The sequence below is a fragment of the Dendrobates tinctorius genome, unplaced genomic scaffold, assembly GCF_039654945.1.
Source record: "Dendrobates tinctorius isolate UK_male_01 unplaced genomic scaffold, ASM3965494v1 ptg000084l, whole genome shotgun sequence".
Taxonomy (NCBI): domain Eukaryota; kingdom Metazoa; phylum Chordata; class Amphibia; order Anura; family Dendrobatidae; genus Dendrobates; species Dendrobates tinctorius.
In genome coordinates, this window is record NW_027361752.1 from 48,115,001 (window position 1) to 48,137,481 (window position 22,481).

At 44.2% G+C, this 22,481-nt stretch overlaps 1 protein-coding gene and 1 long non-coding RNA gene across 8 annotated transcripts in view; one reads left to right on the forward strand and one right to left on the reverse strand.

The window, feature by feature from the left end:
- HLCS (holocarboxylase synthetase) overlaps positions 1–16,127 on the reverse strand; it is a 166,917-nt gene extending 150,790 nt beyond the window's left edge. The window contains exons 1-3 of one of the 6 annotated variants that reach the window (XM_073584656.1): positions 15,991–16,127; positions 8,611–8,962; positions 4,864–5,007 (exon numbers count right to left, since the gene is read on the reverse strand). In XM_073584656.1, coding sequence (XP_073440757.1) covers positions 4,864–5,007; positions 8,611–8,835 — 369 coding nt within the window. In that variant the 5' untranslated portion in view covers positions 8,836–8,962; positions 15,991–16,127. The other 5 variants (XM_073584658.1, XM_073584660.1, XM_073584657.1 and 2 more) reach the window with 5 other exon arrangements.
- An 86-nt stretch (positions 16,128–16,213) lies between these two features.
- On the forward strand, positions 16,214–21,953 carry LOC141097465 (uncharacterized). Of its 2 annotated transcripts, XR_012233963.1 has the most exons (4): positions 16,214–16,464; positions 16,604–16,645; positions 21,417–21,549; positions 21,883–21,953. It is a non-coding gene; the product is annotated as an uncharacterized lncRNA (long non-coding RNA). The 2 variants fall into 2 exon arrangements; XR_012233964.1 differs by lacking the exons at positions 21,417–21,549; positions 21,883–21,953 and adding an exon at positions 18,146–18,446.
- Positions 21,954–22,481: the final 528 nt, after the last annotated feature.

Genomic DNA, 22,481 nt, shown 5'->3' on the forward strand with positions numbered 1-22,481 from the left:
TGAATATTTTTATGTGCCAGAATGGAAACTGCAGCTGCAGATCCGCAAAAAGAAATGACATGCTGTGGAAAATAAAACGCTGCAATTTCGCGCTGAATTTTCCGCAGCATGTGCACAGCGTTTTTGGATTTCCCATTCATTAACATGCACTCTGCACTGCGGATTTGAGCCAATTCCGCGCATCCAAAAACGCTGTGGAAACGCATCAAAATCCACAACGTGTGAACATACCCTAAGGCTAAGTGCACATGTACTTTTTTGCCCTGCGGATTCTTCCGCGCAGAATTGATGAAATCTGCAGGTCAAATGACCTACATTTTTCCTGTGGATTTCTTCCTGGTTTTTTTCGGTTTTCGTGTGGTTTTCCCCCTGCGGATTTCCCCCTGCGGATTTGGAGAATGGAGCAGGTGGAAAACCCACACAAAAGAAGTGACATGCTGCATATTTTGAACCACAAGAAAACCGTGCGGAAAAATCTGCAGCGTCTGCACAGCGGGTTTTTTTTTTCTATTGATTAACATGCTACTGTACATCACAATGCGGATCTGCAGCGCTTCTGTGCGGTAAAATCCGCTGCGGATCCGCTGGAAATCTGCATCGTGTGCACATGGCCTAAAGGCGAAGGCAGGTAGAGTAGTAGTGATGACCGACACCAGACATGTGGCACTCCCCGCCCGGCCTACAGCTTCTGCTTTATCTAAGCCATACTGGAGTAGGACTAGACAGTCACTTTTTTTTTTCTGTCCCAGTCTGAAAAAAAAGGATTGATTTTGCATCCGTGAGTCAGCTTTTCACACTTCATGGACCGGTCTGAAAACTATGAAAACACTCATCTCTCTTCCATTCTTTGGGAAGGACTCAGCCAGAAAAAAAAATAATTCAGATAATCTCCATGCGGCGTCTGTTTTACTGGATCCATTACAAGAAAAATATATTGGACTTTTTATTATTTTTTGGGGGAATTTCGAAAACGGTCATAGAGAGCATCACACCACTGAAAAGTCGCCTGTAGTCCCATGTAATGCCTTTCTTCGCCTGTGATGGCGCTGCAGGAAAATTTAACGCCTACTGGATTACAACGGATCATTGCGGATCAACCTGTGACCAGCTGCAGCTTTAGGAGGCCCCTCAAAAAAACAAAACTAAAACTTGTAACCGAATCTGGTTCGCAACGATCAGTTGTGATCTATAGATTTGTTTTCATAAAGGCGTCGTCCACAAATTGGACAACGCCTTTAAAAAAAATAGATCCACAGTGCTGATTTTACTGATAACTTTTGATCAAATATAATAAAGCATCACATGTATGAGGGATGATGCTCGGAGGGCAATTCCACCAAGTATTGGGCGCCTAAAAAAACACCATGAAAATAAAATCCCCCAAAGTGAAGAAGGTTCCGTCTTTGGGCAGTATCATGTATCGCCCGTCCGGCATTGTGTGCAGAAGGTAACGTGAGAGCGTCACAAGACATCTCAGATATCCGCCTATTCCATTGAAAGTCACATTCTCCAGGATCACGTTCCCTCTCCGCAGCCGATTGCATCCTCCATAACCAGTAACATCAGGACATGAGATGTAGGACAACCAAAAACACAACCCAGGTAACCTGATCAAAGCCCCGTCGTGTCGCATGGAAGCCCCGGTACAAGAGACGCTCCCAGGCTGAAGAGTAAACAGGGACCTTCCTGTGCCAAGAGCAGCCATCTCCAGGATCAAAGCGGAGGAAAGCAGCCCGGCAACACACAACGAGCTCCACTCGCAGACCATAGTGTCCGGAGACAGGTCTGTAGTTAGCGGCACAGTTTTGGTCGAGGGATGGTTTTTAAAGTAGTGGATGTACAGTGGGGCAAAAAAGTATTTAGTCAGTCAGCAATAGTGCAAGTTCCACCACTTAAAAAGATGAGAGGCGTCTGTAATTTACATCATAGGTATACCTCAACTATGGGAGACAAACTGAGAAAAAAAATCCAGAAAATCACATTGTCTGTTTTTGTTTCATTTTATTTGCATATTATGGTGGAAAATAAGTATTTGGTCAGAAACAAGCAATCAAGATTTCTGGCTCTCACAGACCTGTAACTTCTTCTTTAAGAGTCTCCTCTGTCCTCCACTCATTACCTGTAGTAATGGCACCTGTTTAAACTTGTTATCAGTATAAAAAGACACCTGTGCACACCCTCAAACAGTCTGACTCCAAACTCCACTATGGTGAAGACCAAAGAGCTGTCAAAGGACACCAGAAACAAAATTGTAGCCCTGCACCAGGCTGGGAAGACTGAATCTGCAATAGCCAACCAGCTTGGAGTGAAGAAATCAACTGTGGGAGCAATAATTAGAAAATGGAAGACATACAAGACCACTGATAATCTCCCTCGATCTGGTGCTCCACGCAAAATCCCACCCCGTGGGGTCAGAATGATCACAAGAACGGTGAGCAAAAATCCCAGAACCACGCGGGGGGACCCAGTGAATGAACTGCAGAGAGCTGGGACCAATGTAACAAGGCCTACCATAAGTAACACACTACGCCACCATGGACTCAGATCCTGCAGTGCCAGACGTGTCCCACTGCTTAAGCCTGTACATGTCCGGGCCCGTCTGAAGTTTGCTAGAGAGCATTTGGATGATCCAGAGGAGTTTTGGGAGAATGTCCTATGGTCTGATGAAACCAAACTGGAACTGTTTGGTAGAAACACAACTTGTCGTGTTTGGAGGAAAAAGAATACTGAGTTGCATCCATCAAACACCATACCTACTGTAAAGCATGGTGGTGGAAACATCATGCTTTGGGGCTGTTTCTCTGCAAAGGGGCCAGGACGACTGATCCGGGTACATGAAAGAATGAATGGGGCCATGTATCGTGAGATTTTGAGTGCAAACCTCCTTCCATCAGCAAGGGCATTGAAGATGAAACGTGGCTGGGTCTTTCAACATGACAATGATCCAAAGCACACCGCCAGGGCAACGAAGGAGTGGCTTCGTAAGAAGCATTTCAAGGTCCTGGAGTGGCCTAGCCAGTCTCCAGATCTCAACCCTATAGAAAACCTTTGGAGGGAGTTGAAAGTCCGTGTTGCCAAGCGAAAAGCCAAAAACATCACTGCTCTAGAGGAGATCTGCATGGAGGAATGGGCCAACATACCAACAACAGTGTGTGGCAACCTTGTGAAGACTTACAGAAAACGTTTGACCTCTGTCATTGCCAACAAAGGATATATCACAAAGTATTGAGATGAAATTTTGTTTCTGACCAAATACTTATTTTGCACCATAATATGCAAACAAAATGAAAAAAAAACAGACAATGTGATTTTCTGGATTTTTTTTTCTCAGTTTGTCTCCCATAGTTGAGGTCTACCTATGATGTAAATTACAGACGCCTCTCATCTTTTTAAGTGGTGGAACTTGCACTATTGCTGACTGACTAAATACTTTTTTGCCCCACTGTATGATGGCATGGAGGAGGGAAAGATACCAGAAGAGAGAGAGAGGTTAAACATTTTAGTTAGGTGAGTGGTGACAGCAGGGGAAAGGGACTGGAGGAGATGTGATGGAATGGGGTCACTGGTGCAAGTGGTTGGGCGAGAAGATGCAAGGAGCCTGCTTACTTCTTCTTCTGTGACTGGTTCAAAATCAGAGAGAGCGCTAGATGCAGTGGGGGAGGGAGGACAGTGCATGGTATGAGGTGATTGGGAGATAATTTCCTGTCGGATCTGGTCAATATTTTTCTTTGAAGTAATTGGCCAGATCGTCAGCTCGGAGCTCTGTGGTTGGGGCCTGTACTCTTGGGTTGAGTAGAGAATGAAAAGTGTCAAAGAGACGTTTAGGGTTATTGGACAGTGAGGTGATGAGGGTGTTGAAATAGGTTTGTTTGGAGAGGTGAAGGGCAGTGTTGTATGTTCTAAGCATAAACTTATAATGGATGAAATCTTCGGGTAGATTGGAGAAAACCCAATCTACAGTTTCCAGCAGAGCGCCGCTCCCCTGCGTGCTCCATTGTCTGACAGTTTAGACCGAAGGCAGGTGCGAAATCTGCGCTCTCCCAAGCTGCTGAGCCAGCTTTGCTACAGCATCGGAGAAGCACAGAGGCACTGAAGCTTTGCCGGATCCGGAGACTGGTCCAGCATCAGAGCAATATCCTCTGACAAGACTGCAGAGGTGGCCAGTAACCTAGGCCAGGGGCAGTAACCTAGGGCATTAAAAATCCCTGCTGTTCTTTACATTTTAAAAAAAGATGCTCATTTTTACAAGCTTTGTGCAATGTCACCCATTTCATAAAGTTGACCACCCCTGAAATGTCCTCCTGTTATCACCTCCAGCTCTAAACAGTAGGGAAAACTGGCAGTAAGTGTTAATTTTTTTTCTGCTGCGCCACCACAGGTGGAATGAAGCATTACACAATGTCCTTTAACTTCAATGAGCTACGTGTATAATGCAGAACAGTGCAAGACCACCGCAGCGTGAGCCGAGCATCCGAAAGAGAGGACATTCCCATATTAACGAGGAAAATATTTTTTTCTCTAAGTAAAAAAAAAAGATCCTCTGTTAGTAGTATAACGAAAAGTTAAAAGGTGATCTCATTAAAGTGGGGAAGGGCGGACTGCTGGGACCTGCACCAATCGGCACCACTACTCCACGGCTGCACTCAGCCATATCCAGCAGCCCCATAGAGAAAGAACGGAGCGGCGCTCGGGAGTCCAACCTGCCGCGCCACTTAGTATTGGGGAAAAAGGTTCCCCATCAGGGATGAAAGTTCACATTAGGGTCCATTAACAATTTCAGATCCCTGTCTGTGCGTCCGGGGTTTACCAATGCAACGGATAGGAAGACAAAGGATCTGAGTGTCGGATGGGAGGGGGTGTCACCTTTTTGGGACGGTGTGAAGCAGCTGATAACTTGTCACCAGGTAAAGAAGCGCTCTCGGTAATAAAAGCGATGCTCCGGACTCCGAGATCACAACCACCGCGGGCTCCCAGCCGCACGCTCCACCTGCTCAAATCCTCGAAGAACTACAAAAAGAAAAAGACATTAACTGGAGCCAAAGACCACACCAGAAAGAGAACGAGACAGCTATAACACACACTGGGTGAGGGCAAAGCTACAGGGCCGGGGAAAGGGGCACGGCAGTCAGGTCGGCAAAGTTAGGCCGGGGGGATGCGCGACAGTCAGGCCGTGGGGGGGGGGGGGGATGCGCGACAGTCAGGCCGTGGGGGGGGGGGGGGGGATGCGCGACAGTCAGGCCGTGGGGGGGGGGATGCGCGACAGTCAGGCCGTAGGGGGGGGGGATGCGCGACAGTCAGGCCGTAGGGGGGGGGGATGCGCGACAGTCAGGCCGTAGGGGGGGGGATGCGCGACAGTCAAGCCGGGGGGGGGGGATGCGCGACAGTCAAGCCGTGGGGGGGGATGCGCGACAGTCAGGCCGTGGGGGGGGGATGCGCGACAGTCAGGCCGTGGGGGGGGGGATGCGCGACAGTCAGGCCGTGGGGGGGGGGATGCGCGACAGTCAGGCCGTGGGGGGGGGGATGCGCGACAGTCAGGCCGTGGGGGGGGGATGCGCGACAGTCAGGCCGTGGGGGGGGGATGCGCGACAGTCAGGCCGTGGGGGGGGGATGCGCGACAGTCAGGCCGTGGGGGGGGGATGCGCGACAGTCAGGCCGTGGGGGGGGGATGCGCGACAGTCAGGCCGTGGGGGGGGGATGCGCGACAGTCAGGCCGTGGGGGGGGGGATGCGCAACAGTCAGGCCGTGGGGGGGGGATGCGCGACAGTCAGGCCGTGGGGGGGGGATGCGCAACAGTCAGGCCGTGGGGGGGGGATGCGCAACAGTCAGGCCGTGGGGGGGGGATGCGCAACAGTCAGGCCGTGGGGGGGGGATGCGCGACAGTCAGGCCGTGGGGGGGGGATGCGCGACAGTCAGGCCGTGGGGGGGGGATGCGCGACAGTCAGGCCGTGGGGGGGGGGATGCGCGACAGTCAGGCCGTGGGGGGGGGGATGCGCGACAGTCAGGCCGTGGGGGGGGGGATGCGCGACAGTCAGGCCGTGGGGGGGGGGATGCGCGACAGTCAGGCCGTGGGGGGGGGGATGCGCGACAGTCAGGCCGTGGGGGGGGGGATGCGCGACAGTCAGGCCGTGGGGGGGGGGATGCGCGACAGTCAGGCCGTGGGGGGGGGATGCGCGACAGTCAGGCCGTGGGGGGGGGATGCGCGACAGTCAGGCCGTGGGGGGGGGATGCGCGACAGTCAGGCCGTGGGGGGGGGGATGCGCGACAGTCAGGCCGTGGGGGGGGGGGATGCGCGACAGTCAGGCCGTGGGGGGGGGGGGGGAATGCACGGGACCTGCACGGTACAGCAAAACGTTACAAAAAGTCGGAACCAATTGGATTTTCTGTAACTGGCTTGCTGCGGTACCCCTCTCTCTTGCCCTATGCTGTATGAAGAAGCGGTACAGATCGCTCTTGGGTCACCGGCCCCCGTCGCCGTATAGCCCCAGCTTAATACTTCAAGAGACGTCACATGCGCTGCTAAACAGACATCATGCGCAATACATGCAATCAGGGGGAAAGCAGGGCTACATGTGGCCGCGGCCTCGGAAGTGGAGCCTGTAATGTTGACGTGGACAAGGATTATGCTATAACTTCTGTGATGATGCCATTTTGCTTATTTCTTTCATTCTGGTAACTGGAAACCGTCAGCAAGTTGCCATTGATGGATTCCACATTACTGCTGTATGTGCTTGTGCTTACTATAATAACTGTATACTGTTACACAAATCTGAACTGATCATCTTTCCCCCCATTTCACAGATCCTCCTTACCTGACCTATCTATAACAATTGACAACATCACGCTTTCCCCCGTACCGGAGGTCCGCTGCCTCGGAGTAACCCTTGACTCTGCCCTGTCCTTCAAACCACACATCAAAGCTCTCTCCACCTCCTGCCGCCTCCAGCTCAAAAAAATTTCCAGAATCCGTCATTTCCTCAACCCTCACTCTACTAAAATGCTTGTGCATGCCCTCATCATCTCCCGTCTCGACTACTGCAACATACTTTTCTGTGGCCTCCCTGCTAACACCCTCGCACCTCTCCAGTCCATCCTTAACTCTGCTGCCTGACTAATTTATCTCTCTCCTCGCTACTCCTCCACTTCTCCCCTCTGCAAATCTCTTCACCTCCTCCCACTCCCTCAGCGTATCCAGTTCAAATTACTAATACTGACCTACAAGGTCATCTACAACCTGTCTCCCCCATACATCTCTGAACTAATCTCCAGATACCTTCCCTCAAGGAATCTCCGGTCCTCCCAAGACCTCCTTCTCTCCTCCACACTTATTCGCTCCTCACCCAACGGCCTCCAAGACTTCTCCCGAATATCCCATATCCTCTGGAATTCTTTGCCCCAACACGTCCGGCTATCAACCACACTCGGATCCTTCAGACGGAACCTGAAAACCCTTCAGGAAAGCTTACAGCCTGCAATGATCCCCGCTGCCTCCTCACCACTACTGGAGCTACCGCCTCACCATCACTGGAACTGCTGTAACCCCCCAACCTACTGTCTCCTTCCCCACCATCCTGTAGCATGTAAGCCCGAAAGGGCAGGGTCCTCTCTCCCCTCTGTATCAGTCTGTCATTGTTAGTTTGTTTACTGTCATATCTGTAATTTGTATGTAACCCCTTCTCATGTACAGCACCATGGAACCAATGGTGCTATAGAATATTAATAATAGTATACTGGCGTCCAGCAGCAAATAAGATGAGATTTGTCAGCAATGCGCATGCTTGCTGATGGTTTCCAGGTAGAAACACATCTGACTATATTGCAATATATTAATATACAGGGGTTGCGAGGATTCTCTTTTAAAAGCAATTTCGGAATTTCCCATATTTATACTCAGGCATTTGGAGCCCGTGTAACACGTCGCAGTGATTGGAGGCCGTCAGGCAATTAAAATGCTGCAATTTTAATAGACGGCGATAATCTAATGACACATTTTTAAAGGGCTTGTCCACCTAGGGAACAAAGTATTATTATTTTAACCTAAATCTATGTATTTCGGGGATAGAAATTATTTTTACAATTGGGTTTCTTTAAAAATTTTGCACCGTTTTGCTTTTACAGGCTCTTTTTTTTCCGGCAGATTAGACTTTGGTGTGATTTGTGGTCATAAACCAGCTGAGAAGAGCTCAGAAAAATACAAAAAACAGAGAGTAACAAATTCCTGGCAGAATAAGCTCGCTGACAGATTCTCAGTTAACTCACTCTGCAGTCAGCATTAGACAGCGAAACACAAAAGCTACAGAGGGCAAACGGTGCAACATTTTTAATAAAACAGAATTGCAAAAGTGATTTTTAGCCCAAAATACATGCATTTATGTAAGAAAAAAAAAACTTCCCAAAAGTGTGAAATCATCAAAAGATGACTCCAGGGCTAACTAAAAAGTGAAAAGAAACTTTTATGCCGAGATATGATCACTTGGACATCCGTTTGCTCCAATCCCAGCAGATAGCCTTTGGCGACGGCTGTACAACACAGCTGGCGCCTGCGATGAGAGTAAATTGCATCATACAAGGTCTCCATGAAAACTAGACAGCCAAATATTAACGGCGGGGTACCTGGGAATGGTCAATGAAGAAGGCTTTGCTGCCCACCGTCAGGCACAGCTTTTCCTCCCCAGTCCCCTGGCGTCCGCTATGGAGCGTCTTTCCCTGTTCCTGATTTTGGGTGCAAAAAGTGAAGGTGCTGGTCCTATGGAACTGGCTGACGCAGCTCCGGATCAGTACGGCGTAGCAGGAGCGGAAACGCAGCCACAAGTACACGTAGCAGAGGGTTATGAGCATGACGGTCCGTGACTTGGTGGATGGAGGGTGGGGGGGCACAGCCCTAAACTCAGAGATCCCACATGCGTCTGATATGTCGGGGGGGAGTGAAGATTATTCCCCCTTTATGTCCAGAATGAAATTTCTGCTGTATAAAAAAAATAAATAAAAATAAGACAATGATTAATGAAAAAGTGATTAAAGGGATATGTCCATCTCCCCAACACCCTATCCCAATAGGTAGTAGGTATAATAATATTAACAAATACGTCCGATTAGAAATTTAGTATAGTTCTTCTGATTAGCTATGTCTCTTTCCTCATGTGCAGGACTTTAGGTATCCATGGTTACAACCAGTAGCAACTAGCTGTGACTATATCAGTGGTCATAACTATGGATACCTAAGGTCCTGCAATGCCTGCACATGAGGAAAGAGACATAGCTAATCAGAAACACTATACTAAATTTCTAATTACATGTATTTGCTATTATTATTATTACACGTACTACATATTGGGATAGGATTTTGAAGACGGGAATACTCCATTAAGTCAAAATCTGTCTGAGCTGTACTAGACCTTGGCACCAATATTCTTACTAAATATTAGACCACCGAGTCGTCCTTAAAGTGAATGTTCACTTTTTATTATTTGTTAATTTATTGTTTTTTTTTAATAAGATTTTTGCCAATTATTATTGAAATGTTATATACCCCTTCTCGTAGTCACCACTAGGGGGGAGCTTAAAGGGGTTGTCCACTTTTCAGTTTTGCAATTGGGCTTCATTATAAAATGTTACACTGTTTGCCTTCCTATAGTACCTGAGTTGGCAAAGTCTGCGTGATGGCTGCAGAATGAGTTAACTGAGAAACCATCAGAAAGCTTGCTACATGTCATGGAGAGTTTGACCTTTCTCTTTTTTTTTTTTTTTCTGTCCTATTGGAGAGATTTAACTCTCAATTGTTTTTTTCTGATCTACACTCAGCTGATTTTTGACCACAAACGACATCAAAGGAAATATGCTGCAAAGAAGCCAGGATTTTATCATTTCCCTCTGCAGCTGGCCACCCACTTTAGACACCTATCACTCCTGACCCCCATACACATGCACGCTACACTCTTTTGAATGTATCCTGTATTGGCAAAAGAAAAGGAGGACTGCTGGTGCAGTCACTGTGTACATACATTACATTACTGATCCTGAGTTACACCCTGTATTATACCCCAGAGCTGCACTCACTATTCTGCTGGTGCAGTCACTGTGTACATACATTACATTACTGATCCTGAGTTACATCCTGTATTATACCCCAGAGCTGCACTCACTATTCTGCTGGTGCAGTCACTGTGTACATACATTACATTACTGATCCTGAGTTACATCCTGTATTATACCCCAGAGCTGCACTCACTATTCTGCTGGTGCAGTCACTGTGTACATACATTACATTACTGATCCTGAGTTACATCCTGTATTATACCCCAGAGCTGCACTCACTATTCTGCTGGTGCAGTCACTGTGTACATACATTACATTACTGATCCTGAGTTACATCCTGTATTATACCCCAGAGCTGCACTCACTATTCTGCTGGTGCAGTCACTGTGTACATACATTACATTACTGATCCTGAGTTACATCCTGTATTATACTCCAGAGCTGCACTCACTATTCTGCTGGTGCAGTCACTGTGAATATACATTACATTACTGATCCTGAGTTACATCCTGTATTATACTCCAGAGCTGCACTCACTATTCTGCTGGTGCAGTCACTGTGTACATACATTACATTACTGATCCTGAGTTACATCCTGTATTATACTCCAGAGCTGCGCTCACTATTCTGCTGGTGCAGTCACTGTGTACATACATTACTGATCCTGAGTTACATCCTGTATTATACTCCAGAGCTGCACTCACTATTCTGCTGGTGTAGTCGCTGTGTATATACATTACAATACTGATCCTGAGTTACAGCCTCCAATATACCCCAGAGCTGCAGTCACTATTCTGCTGGTGCAGTCACTGTGTACATACATAACATTACTGATCCTGAGTTACATCCTGTATTATACTCCAGTGCTGCACTCACTATTCTGCTGGTGCAGTTACTGTGTACATACATTACATTACTGATCCTGAGTTACATCCTGTATTATACTCCAGAGCTGCACTCACTATTCTGCTGGTGCAGTCACTGTGTACATACATTACAATACTGATCCTGAGTTACAGCCTGTATTATACTCCAGAGCTGCACTCACTATTCTGCTGGTGCAGTTACTGTGTACATACATTACATTCTGATCCCGAGTTACAACCTGTATTATACCCCAGAGCTGCAGTCTCTATTCTGCTGGTACAGTCACTGTGTACATACATTACTGATGCTGAGTTACATCCTGTATTATACTCCAGAGCTGCACTCACTATTCTGCTGGTGCAGTCACTGTGTACATACATTACATTACTGATCCTGAGTTACATCCTGTATTATACTCCAGAGCTGCACTCACTATTCTGCTGGTGCAGTCACTGTGAATATACATTACATTACTGATCCTGAGTTACATCCTGTATTATACCCCAGAGCTGCACTCACTATTCTGCTGGTGCAGTCACTGTGTTCATACATTACATTACTGATCCTGAGTTACCTCCTGTATTATACTCCAGAGCTTCACTCACTATTCTGCTGGTGCAGTCACTGTGTACATACATTACTGATCCTGAGTTACATCCTGTATTATATTCCAGAGCTGCACTCACTATTCTGCTGGTGCAGTCACTGTGTACATACATTACATTACTGATCCTGAGTTACCTCCTGTATTATACTCCAGAGCTGCACTCACTATTCTGCTGGTGCAGTCACTGTGTACATACATTACATTACTGATCCTGAGTTACCTCCTGTATTATACTCCAGAGCTGCACTCACTATTCTGCTGGTGCAGTCACTGTGTACATACAATACATTACTGATCCTGAGTTACATCCTGTATTATACTCCAGAGCTGCACTCACTATTCTGCTGGTGCAGTCACTGTGTACATACATTACTGATCCTGAGTTAGATCCTGTATTATACTCCAGAGCTGCACTCACTATTCTGCTGGTGCAGTCACTGTGTACATACATTACATTACTGATCCTGAGTTACATCCTGTATTATACTCCAGAGCAGCACTCGCTATTCTGCTGGTGCAGTCACTGTGTACATACATTACTGATCCTGAGTTAGATCCTGTATTATACTCCAGAGCTGCACTCACTATTCAGCTGGTGCAGTCACTGTATACATACTTTACATTACTGATCCTGAGTTACATCCTGTACTATACTCCAGAGCTGCGCTCACTATTCTGCTGGTGCAGTCACTGTGTACATACATTACTGATCCTGAGTTACATCCTGTATTATACTCCAGAGCTGCACTCACTATTCTGCTGGTGTAGTCACTGTGTATATACATTACAATACTGATCCTGAGTTACAGCCTCCAATATACCCCAGAGCTGCAGTCACTATTCTGCTGGTGCAGTTACTGTGTACATACATAACATTACTGATCCTGAGTTACATCCTGTATTATACTCCAGTGCTGCACTCACTATTCTGCTGGTGCAGTTACTGTGTACATACATAACATTACTGATCCTGAGTTACATCCTGTATTATACCCCAGAGCTGCACTCACTATTCTGCTGGTGCAGTCACTGTGTACATACATTACAATACTGATCCTGAGTTACAGCCTGTATTATACCCCAGAGCTGCACTCACTATTCTGCTGGTGCAGTCACTGTGTACATACATTACTGATCCTGAGTTACATCCTGTATTATACCCCAGAGCTGCACTCACTATTCTGCTGGTGCAGTCACTGTGTACATACATTACATTACTGATCCTGAGTTACCTCCTGTATTATACTCCAGAGCTGCGCTCACTATTCTGCTGGTGCAGTCACTGTGTACATTAGGGTGATGACTATTTTAAAAATTTTGCAAAACGAAAATGAAACCCCTTACATTGGAGGAACAATTCCATACAAATGACATTAGTATCATCAAATTTGTAAAATATTCAAAAAAGTTCCCCCTCTTTTTCATTTCAAAATTTTCAAAAAAAAGATTTTTCATGTTTTAATTTAAATCTATAAAGAAAATATCTTTCTAAGTTGTAACGAAAAGTGGTATTTTATTCACATCTAGAACATTCTGGAATATTTTAAAATATTTTGTAATTTAGTATTATCTTTTCATTTTCAGTGCAAAGCTTCAAGTTTTAAGATCAAGAAGTGCAGGACAGGTCATTCAGAAAATGTCTTCTAGAAATTCCAGCAACAGTGTAAAGGCAAACAGGTCTATCTAGACGAGGAATCTTCCCTCCTATTCTCAACATAAAAGGGATCCAAGTATTCCATATGTTGAAAAGCTCTCCAATCTCACGCGGATGCCAATGAACTGCCAAATTCTTGGAAACTTCGGTTTTCTGTTCAACAGAGAGAAACGGCGAAGGCAGAAGAAGAAGGCAATTAAGTGTTTGAAGGCGCACTGGTTGGTCGAGGAGTCATTAATTGACATTCCCAGATCTAACCAAAATGCTGAACGTGCTGTAAAAATGATGGAGGAACTACATGCGAAATCGAAAAAAATTGAATTTTTGAATCTAAAATTCATAGGAAAAAATAATTTTTGCACACTTCTTTTGTACATATTGTACTTATAATTAACTGTTTTATACCGTATTTGTTAAAAAACGAATAATAAAAGTTGCTTAGTTATTACTATTATCGTTTCAATAATGCAAAATTGCATGTCCTTTTTTGGGGGGGAAAAAACAATTTTTGCCTTATTTCATTTGAATGAAAGGGGGAACTTTTTTTAAAAAAACAAAAAAAAGCAATACTTATTCTTAAATAACCCATAAAAGTTCCTCCATTGCACATGGTTTCATAAAAAAAATTTTTTGTCATTACACTAGTGTACATACATTACATTACTGATCGTGAGTTACATCCTGTAATACACTCCAGAGCTGCACTCACTATTCTGCTGGTGCTGTCACTGTGTACATACATTACATTACTGATCCTGAGTTACATTCTGTATTATACTCCAGAACTGCACTCACTATTCTGCTGGTGCAGTCACTGTGTAAATACATTACTGATCCTGAGTTACATCCCGTAATATACTCCAGAGCTGCACTCACTATTATGCGGGTACAGTTACTGTGTACATACATTACATTACTGATCCTGAGTTACATCCTGTAATATACTCCAGAGCTGCACTCACTATTCTGCTGGTGCAGTCACTGTGTACATACATTACATTACTGATCCTGAGTTACATCCTGTATTATACTCCAGAACTGCACTCACTATTCTGCTGGTGCAGTCACTGTGTACATACATTACATTACTGATTCTGAGTTACATCCTGTATTATACTCCGGAGCTGCACTCACTATTCTGCTGGTGCAGTCACTGTGTACATACATTACTGATCCTGAGTTACATCCTGTAATATACTCCAGAGCTGCACTCACTATTCTGCGGGTACAGTTACTGTGTACATACATTACTGATTCTGAGTTACATCCTGTATTATACTCCAGAGATGCACTGACTATTCTGCTGGTGCAGTCACTGTGTACATACATTACATTACTGATCCTGAGTTACATCCTGTATTATACCCCAGAGCTGCACTCACTATTCTGCTGGTGCAGTCACTGTGTACATACATTACATTACTGATCCTGCACTCACTGTTCTGGTGGTGCAGTCACTGTGTACATACATTACAATACTGATCCTGAGTTACATCTTCCAATATACCCCAGAGCTGCAGTCACTATTCTGCTGGTGCAGTCACTGTGTACATACATTACATTACTGATCCTGAGTTACATCCTGTATTATACTCCAGAGCTGCACTCACTATTCTGCTGGTGCAGTCACTGTGTACATACATTACTGATCCTGAGTTACATCCTGTATTATACCCCAGAGCTGCACTCACTATTCTGCTGGTGCAGTCACTGTGTACATACACTACATTACTGATCCTGAGTTACATCCTGTATTATACTCCAGAGCTGCACTCACTATTCTGCTGGTGCAGTCACTGTGTACATACACTACATTACTGATCCTGAGTTACATCCTGTATTATACCCCAGAACTGCACTCACTATTCTGCTGGTGCAGTCACTGTGTACATACATTACTGATCCTGAGTTACATCCTGTATTATACTCCAGAGCTGCACTCACTATTCTGCTGGTGCAGTCACTGTGTACATACATTACATTACTGATCCTGAGTTACATCCTGTATTATACTCCAGAGCTGCACTCACTATTCTGCTGGTGCAGTCACTGTGCACATACATTACTTATCCAGACTCGTGTCTCCGCAAGATAAATAGACATGCTGCGGTCTGGATAGTCGCACCACATGTCCGTCTCTGCGGGTGAGCTGCGGGAGTCTCTAGACACATAGTGGACACGGGATGTCTTGAAATCCCATCTACTATGCTGTAACATCTGGATGCTGCACTTAGTACACAGTGTCCCTCGTCTCTGCTGCTGCTGAATCTCTGCTCATCCATCCTGACTGACAGCTCCTCAGTGTCCCCCCTCACTGCTGAGACCTCCCGTTGCTCAGTACAAGCTGCAGCTGTCAGACAGGCTGGACTGATGGACTCATGCCCTACCTTGCTAAACAGCTGAAATCCTACAACCCCCCATATTACTAGTGACATTATGCAACCTATTATGGCTTTTCATAGGCAGTATACCAGCTTCATCAGGTCTAATCCTATATGCAGCTTGTGTTGTGAACTCTGGTGACAAATCCCCTGGGCAGCACACTACTTTGTGGCAGGATGGATGTTGCTGAGTGGTTCCTTTAGGGGCGACTCCGGGTTTTATATGGGTTTTTTAATTGTGCATTATAGAGGTGGATGGAGCCAATGATTAACCCCTGTTGTGCTGCAATGCCAGGCTAGATGGCTGATTAGTATATAAGTAGGGTAATACCCTGCCAGGAGGATTAGTACAAGACCTTAGCGCAGAACATGCACTGCAAGCGCCATGGCAGGCGGGATCCCAGCAATCAGCCCCCACGAAAGAGAACACAGCACAACATACAACTCACATGCGCTGCTGTGGAGTCTCCACACTGCAACCAGGCATGAAATCACCATACAACCTCGGCCTGTCATCTGCCTTCACATCAGCCAATCCACGTTCCTGTCTCTTAGCAAGGCTCAAGAGGTTTTTTAATACGTGACTACTCATTGGTAGGTTTCTGAGCGGGGAAGAGTTCTTGTCTCCGGATTGGTTGAACTTGCCCAACCCACGCCAGGGAAACCCGGAAGTAAGCTGCAGAAATCCCGGCACTAGAGGAGTCATGTTTTGAAGAGTAAAGCTTTATTTACAACAACAACCGTCAACAAAATAACTAATTAGCACCAGTTAATGAGATTTATATCATGTCTCCAATAATGATAGGAGGTGATCTGCAGCGCTGGGCAGTGGCCTGCTGTACACAGTGAGCGGAGCCACATTATTGGGATTGGTGATATTGATGCCTAAGAGGACCCCTTTAAGGGACATTAACGTGAAAAAAGTATTGACACAACTTATTTTACCATATAATGTACTGGGAAATAGGGAACAATTTCAAGTTGGGTGAAATGGTAAAAAAAAAAGCCTGTAAGGCCATGTTCACATGTTGCGTGTTTGCTGTTGTTTTTTTTCTTCTGCAGATTAAACCTGCTCTCTTGGCAGTAAAGATGCAGCTTAAAAAGGTAGGTTTTGCTGTGTTTTTCATGCTGATACAGTTTACTGCCTGTTGATCTTGAGTTATCTGCAGCAAAACCTGATTCCTGCACTTTTGCACTTACACATTGCTTTCTATGCTATGTTCACAAGTTGCATTTTTTCCTGAGTTTTTTTTTCTCAGACAATACCTGCTCTCTTACAGAAAAACAGGTTTTTCCTGCAATTTGCATTTGCTCATTGCTTTCTATGGGTGAAAAAAAACACTGAATAATAATAATAAATTTTATTTCTATAGCGCCGACATATTCCGCAGCAGTTTACATTTCAGGCTGAGTGCAGACGGAGTTTTGAGCCCTGCGGATTTTTCCGTGCAGAATGGAAGAAAACCGCAGGTCAAATGACCTGCATTTTTCCTGCGGATTTCTTCCATTTTTCACGCGGTTTTCATGTGGTTTTTGTGCGGTTTTCCATTGCGGTTTTCCCCCTGCGGATTTGGAGACAGGGGAGATAGAAAACCGCACAAAAGAAGTAACATGCTGCGGATTTTGTACCGCAGGAAAACCGCGCGGAAAAATCCGCAGCGTCTGCACAGCGTTTTTTTTTTTCCATTCATTTTAAAGGTACTGTACATCTCAATGCGGATATGCAACGTTTCTGCGCGGTAAAATCCGCTGCGGAAACGCTGCATATCTGCATCGTGTGCACATGGCCTCAGAGGGGACTTGTACAGACAATAGACATTACAGCATAACAATAATCACATAGATCATAACAGATACCAAGAGGAATGAGGGCCCTGCTCGCAAGCTTACAGTCTATGAGGAAAGAGGTAGACACGAAAGGTGGGTGGTAACAGTTGCCCTGATTGTATGGACCAGCCATAATGTTAAGTGTGTAACAGTACAGACACAGAGGGCTAATGGAGGCATAAAGCATGTGGGAACATGATGCGGGGAACCTGGTTATGGTAAAACTTTTGGCTGTGCCACACAGGGATAGATTAGGTTAATGTGTTGAGGCGATAGGCCAGTCTGAATAAATGCGTTTTCAGGGTACGCTTAAAATTGTGGGGATTGGAGACTAATCGTATTGACCTGGGAAGTGCATTCCAAAGAATTGGCGCAGCACGTATAAAGTCTTGGAGACTGGAGTGGGAGGTTCTGACTATTGAGGATGCTAACCTCAGGTCATCAGCAGAACAGAGGGCGCGGGTAGGGTGGTACACTGAAGGAAGTGAGTGACAGGCTGTAGTTTGCAAAAACGCAGCAGTTATCAGGAAAAAAAAACCTGTGTGTGAATGAGATTTTTAGGAAAATTCATAGCTTTTGCTGGTACTGTAGAAAGTAGCTTAAGCTGCAAAAAGACCTAGTAATATTAATTCCAGGTCGGTGCGATTACAACGACCACAAACTGGCATAGGTTTTTTTGTTTTTAATGGTAAAAAAAATGGCAGAAAAATTTAATTAAAAAATTTTTTTATTGTGTCACCATTTTTTGAGGCCCACACTTTTTTTTTCTTTTCCTAGTGTTGACAGTGCGTGAAGCCGTGTGCCCGGGCCAGGATGAGTTTTTGACGCTGCGTATTTTCGCTGTTTCGAAAAACACAGGATCTTAGGCTCCGTTCCCACGATGAGCTTTTGGTGTGTTTTTGATATTCCACCATTTCTACATCTATTAAGTTAGTTGTGTTTTTTATTGCATTTTTGTATGCGTTTTTTTAACATGTGTATTTGACGCTGCGGCTTTTGTCTCTTGTTGGTGTGTCACGTTTTTAATAAAGTGGCTTTGTTTTTCATATTTCCTCTCTTTTTGCTCTGACAAAACTCTCTTGACGTGATTAGGTGCGCAGCGGAAATGCTCTTCAAACGCTTGTGCGTTTTTTTAACCTGTGGAATTTCTGCACCTAATGTAAGCCTATGGGGGAACTCCGCACAGAAAACTCAGTGTACCCGCAAGATACTTGTACATGTTGCGGATTTCAAAAAACGCACCGCTGGCCAGATTATGCAGCGTTAAAAAGAAGCACAGAGGGCATGGGATTCCTATCAAGCCTATCCACTTTGCTGAAACAGAAGCAAAAATATGCAGCGTAATCGTGGGAACGTAAAAGTTAAAAGCCCATCTTGGGAACGTAGCCTTGCGGTTCCAGCAAAGTGGATGGGATTTATAGAGATCTCATGCCCGCTGTGCTGCTTTTTAACGCTGCATAAACTGACCTGCGGTGCGTTTTTCAAGTCCGTAACATGAGAATTTCTGCGTTTTCTGTGCTGATTTTCCACATACACATTAGATACGGAAAATCCTCTGCAAAAAAGCATATATACGTTTTTAGTGCGTTTCTGAAAAATGCATGTAATCCACACACATTGTCAAAGCAAAAAAAAACAGGAAGTATCTAAAGCACAGCAGCTTTATTTAAAACATGAAACACCAAACAAGGACCAAAAAACTCAGCGTAAAAAAAAGCACGGTAAAAAAAAACGCAACGAAAAAAACACAAGTTGTGCTGATGACACAAAGCTAGGAGGGATAGCTAATACTAGAGAAGAGAGAGGATTCAAAAAGATATAAATAAACTGGAGAAGTGGGTAGCAACTAACAGAATGGTTTTTAACAGAGAAAAATGCAAAGTACTACATCTGGGCAATAAAAATGAAAAAAGCATATACAGAATGGGAGGAATAGGGCTAAGTGACAGCACATGTGAAAAAGACTTGGGTATACTAATAGATCACAGACTGAATATGAGTCAACAGTGTGATGCAGCAGCCAAAAAGGCAAATGCAATTCTGGGATGTATTAACAGAAGCATACAGTCCAGATCACGTGAAGTCATTATTGCCCTCTACTCCTCTTTGGTCAGACCTCATCTGGAATATTGTGTCCAGTTCTGGGCACCACATTTTAAAAAAGACATCAACAAACTGGAGAAAGTTCAGAAAAGAGCGACCAGAATGGTGACCGGTCTGCAAACCCTGTCTTATGAGGAAAGGTTGCAGGATTTGGGAATGTTTAATTTGCAAAAGAGAAGACTGAGAGGAGACTTAATAGCTGTCTACAAATATCTAAAGGGCTGTCACATTGTAGAAGGATCAACTTTATTCTCATTTGCACAAGGAAAGACTAGAAGCAATGGGATGAAACTGAATGGGAGGAGACACAGATTAGATTTTAGAAAAAACTTTTTGACAGAGTGATCAGTGAGTGGAACAAGCTTTCATGAGAAGTGGTGAGTTCTCCTTCAATGGAAGTCTTTAAACAGAGGCTGGACAGACATCTGACTGGGATGATTTAGCGAATCCTGCTTTGAGCAGGGGGTTGGACCAAATGGCCCAGGAGGTCCCTTCCAACTCTACGATTCTATGATTCTAAGTAACCTAATTTAACTAATAGGGGCAAAAATTATGCATAAATTCTGCAAACTGAAAAATGCACCAAAAGCTCATTGGGGGAACGTAGCCATATATGGCTGACTGGTTGTGGAGCAGTGTCGAGCTGTGCTGGCGAGGGTCCACCAGTAACATAGACTCTAAGGACCCACTGTTGATGATCAGCTGATTCATTTCTCTGTAAATATTAAACCAAATGTATTAGCACTGTTTCTCAGTACTTCTTCGCAGAGGGCCCACCAGTGAAATCTCCTGCTCTCCAATGGGCCAGTCCGAGCTTGGCTGCAGGAGATTGCTCTAATGAGCAAAACACTCCGAGCAGGAGACAGATGGTGACTAGTGATGGGCGAGCGTGCTCGGATAAGGTGTTATCTGAGCACGCTCGTGTGTTAATAAAGTATCTTCAGCGTGCTTGAATACTATGTTCGAGTCACCGTGGCTACTTGTCTCTGAACAGTCGCAACACATGCAGGGATTGCCTCACAAAAATGCAATCCCTGCATGTGTCGTGGCTATTGAACAGCCACAGCGACTCGAACATAGTATTCGAGCACTCCGAAGATACTCTATTAACACACGATATTCAAGCATGCTCTCTTATCACTAGTGCTGACCCATCACTGCCATCATTCTGTACTCCAGTGGTGCTGACAATGCAGCTGAAGGCAGCAAATACACTGGGGAAAAACGGGGTTTGGAAGCCACTTGCATGCTTTTTTTTGTAAAGAAGTGAAGACAAATCCCCTAATAAAGTAATTTGCAAAGTATCTCAATTTTCCATGGTGGGCAAAATTATAAAAAAAAAAGTAAAATAAAGTTTAGTTACTCTAAATTGGGCTCCAAACTGATATGATTTTACTACCTGGGGAACTGGAAGCAGCAATGACCGATGCATTAACCTGTAGAATAACTGCTGGGGGGTAGGTCAGAGGATTAATGACCTGCACTGCATTCACCTAGGACAGATAAGAGCTGAGATTAGAAGCTCTGAGGTCCTGGGTCCTGGCTGAGAAGGTGATGTCCGACTGTTGATGAATAAACCCTGCAGAGCAGATACCCGGCTGTCATGGCGTGAGTGAAGACACGGCATCTGTCTTATCCCAGACAGGACAAGTACATTTCAATCTTCATCCATAGAGTGATGATTATTGAGCCCCATTTATTCTATTATCTGCTATTTATATAGTGTATAGAGGATACCTGTACATCAATCCCTGTCCGGTCTAATCTTCCTCCCTCGAAAATGCAAATATTATAATTTATTTACTTTTATATAATTTTTATATATTTTTAATTAAATGAAAAACAGTTGCAGATTAATTAAAATTATGTTTGATCATTTTTTTACATTTATTTTCTAAGTCATTTGTTACTTTATATTATTTTGTTATGTATGTTGTCTTCTCAGCTCTGCTACATCAGATCCTGCGATTCCCATTTGTTCCGACTGCTGCTGTTCTGCCACCACTGCTTCCATTGTTCCATCTGGATCTCCTTCCTTTTCTCTATAGGATTCTATGGGAACTAAAGGAAAAACACAGGTAAAGACACACCATTGCATTTTTGAGTGTAGAATCAAAGCTTTTCTGCCCTATAAAGAAAAGCCATAATAAAACCTCTGCTTCAAATTTGCACTAAAAATGTATCAAATAAGAGGGGTAATGCGTTAAAAAATGCAGCAAAAATGCATTACATTTTTATTGAATTGTTATGGGTTTTAAAAAAATTCACACCATTTATCAACTACTGTAAATAATCTGTTTGTAATATTGTACAGGTTGTTATAATTACAGGGATATCAAATATGTACGTTTTTTTGCTGATTTGTAGTGATATTTTTCTAAATTGTGTAATTGTTTTTCATTATTTCTTAGTAATTTTATATGAAGAAAAATTCTCTGGCTTTTATTTTACCCCTTGAATACGGGTACGTAGAAGTGGACTGGTACATAGAGATAAAACCCAAGACAGAAACAAAATGAACAAATAAATGTAATAAGTAAAAGCAATAGTGCATATAAATAAATTAGGTCCTTAGTAAACACCATTTTTGACCCAAAAAAAAGCATAAAACCATCCCAACAGTGGGCTTTTAACAGTAACACAGCAGGGTAATTGTTCATTTTGTTTCTATATTGGGTTTTGTCTGTTTTATGACCAGTGTGAACATGCTCCTTTTTTGCTTGCTTACCAATTTATAATCCTTTTATTTTTTTTGGAAGGGTTCAGTGGTCAATAGAGATGTATATCTATGAATTTGTATAATGTACATGTAAAGAAGAAGAATTCATACAATGTACATGTAAAGAAGAAGAATTCATACAATGTACATGTAAAGAAGAAGAATTCATACAATGTACATGTAAAGAAGAAGAATTCATACAATGTACATGTAAAGAAGAAGAATTCATACAATGTACATGTAAAGAAGAAGAATTCAACATATAGTTTATTCAAGTACAGAACATTCTTT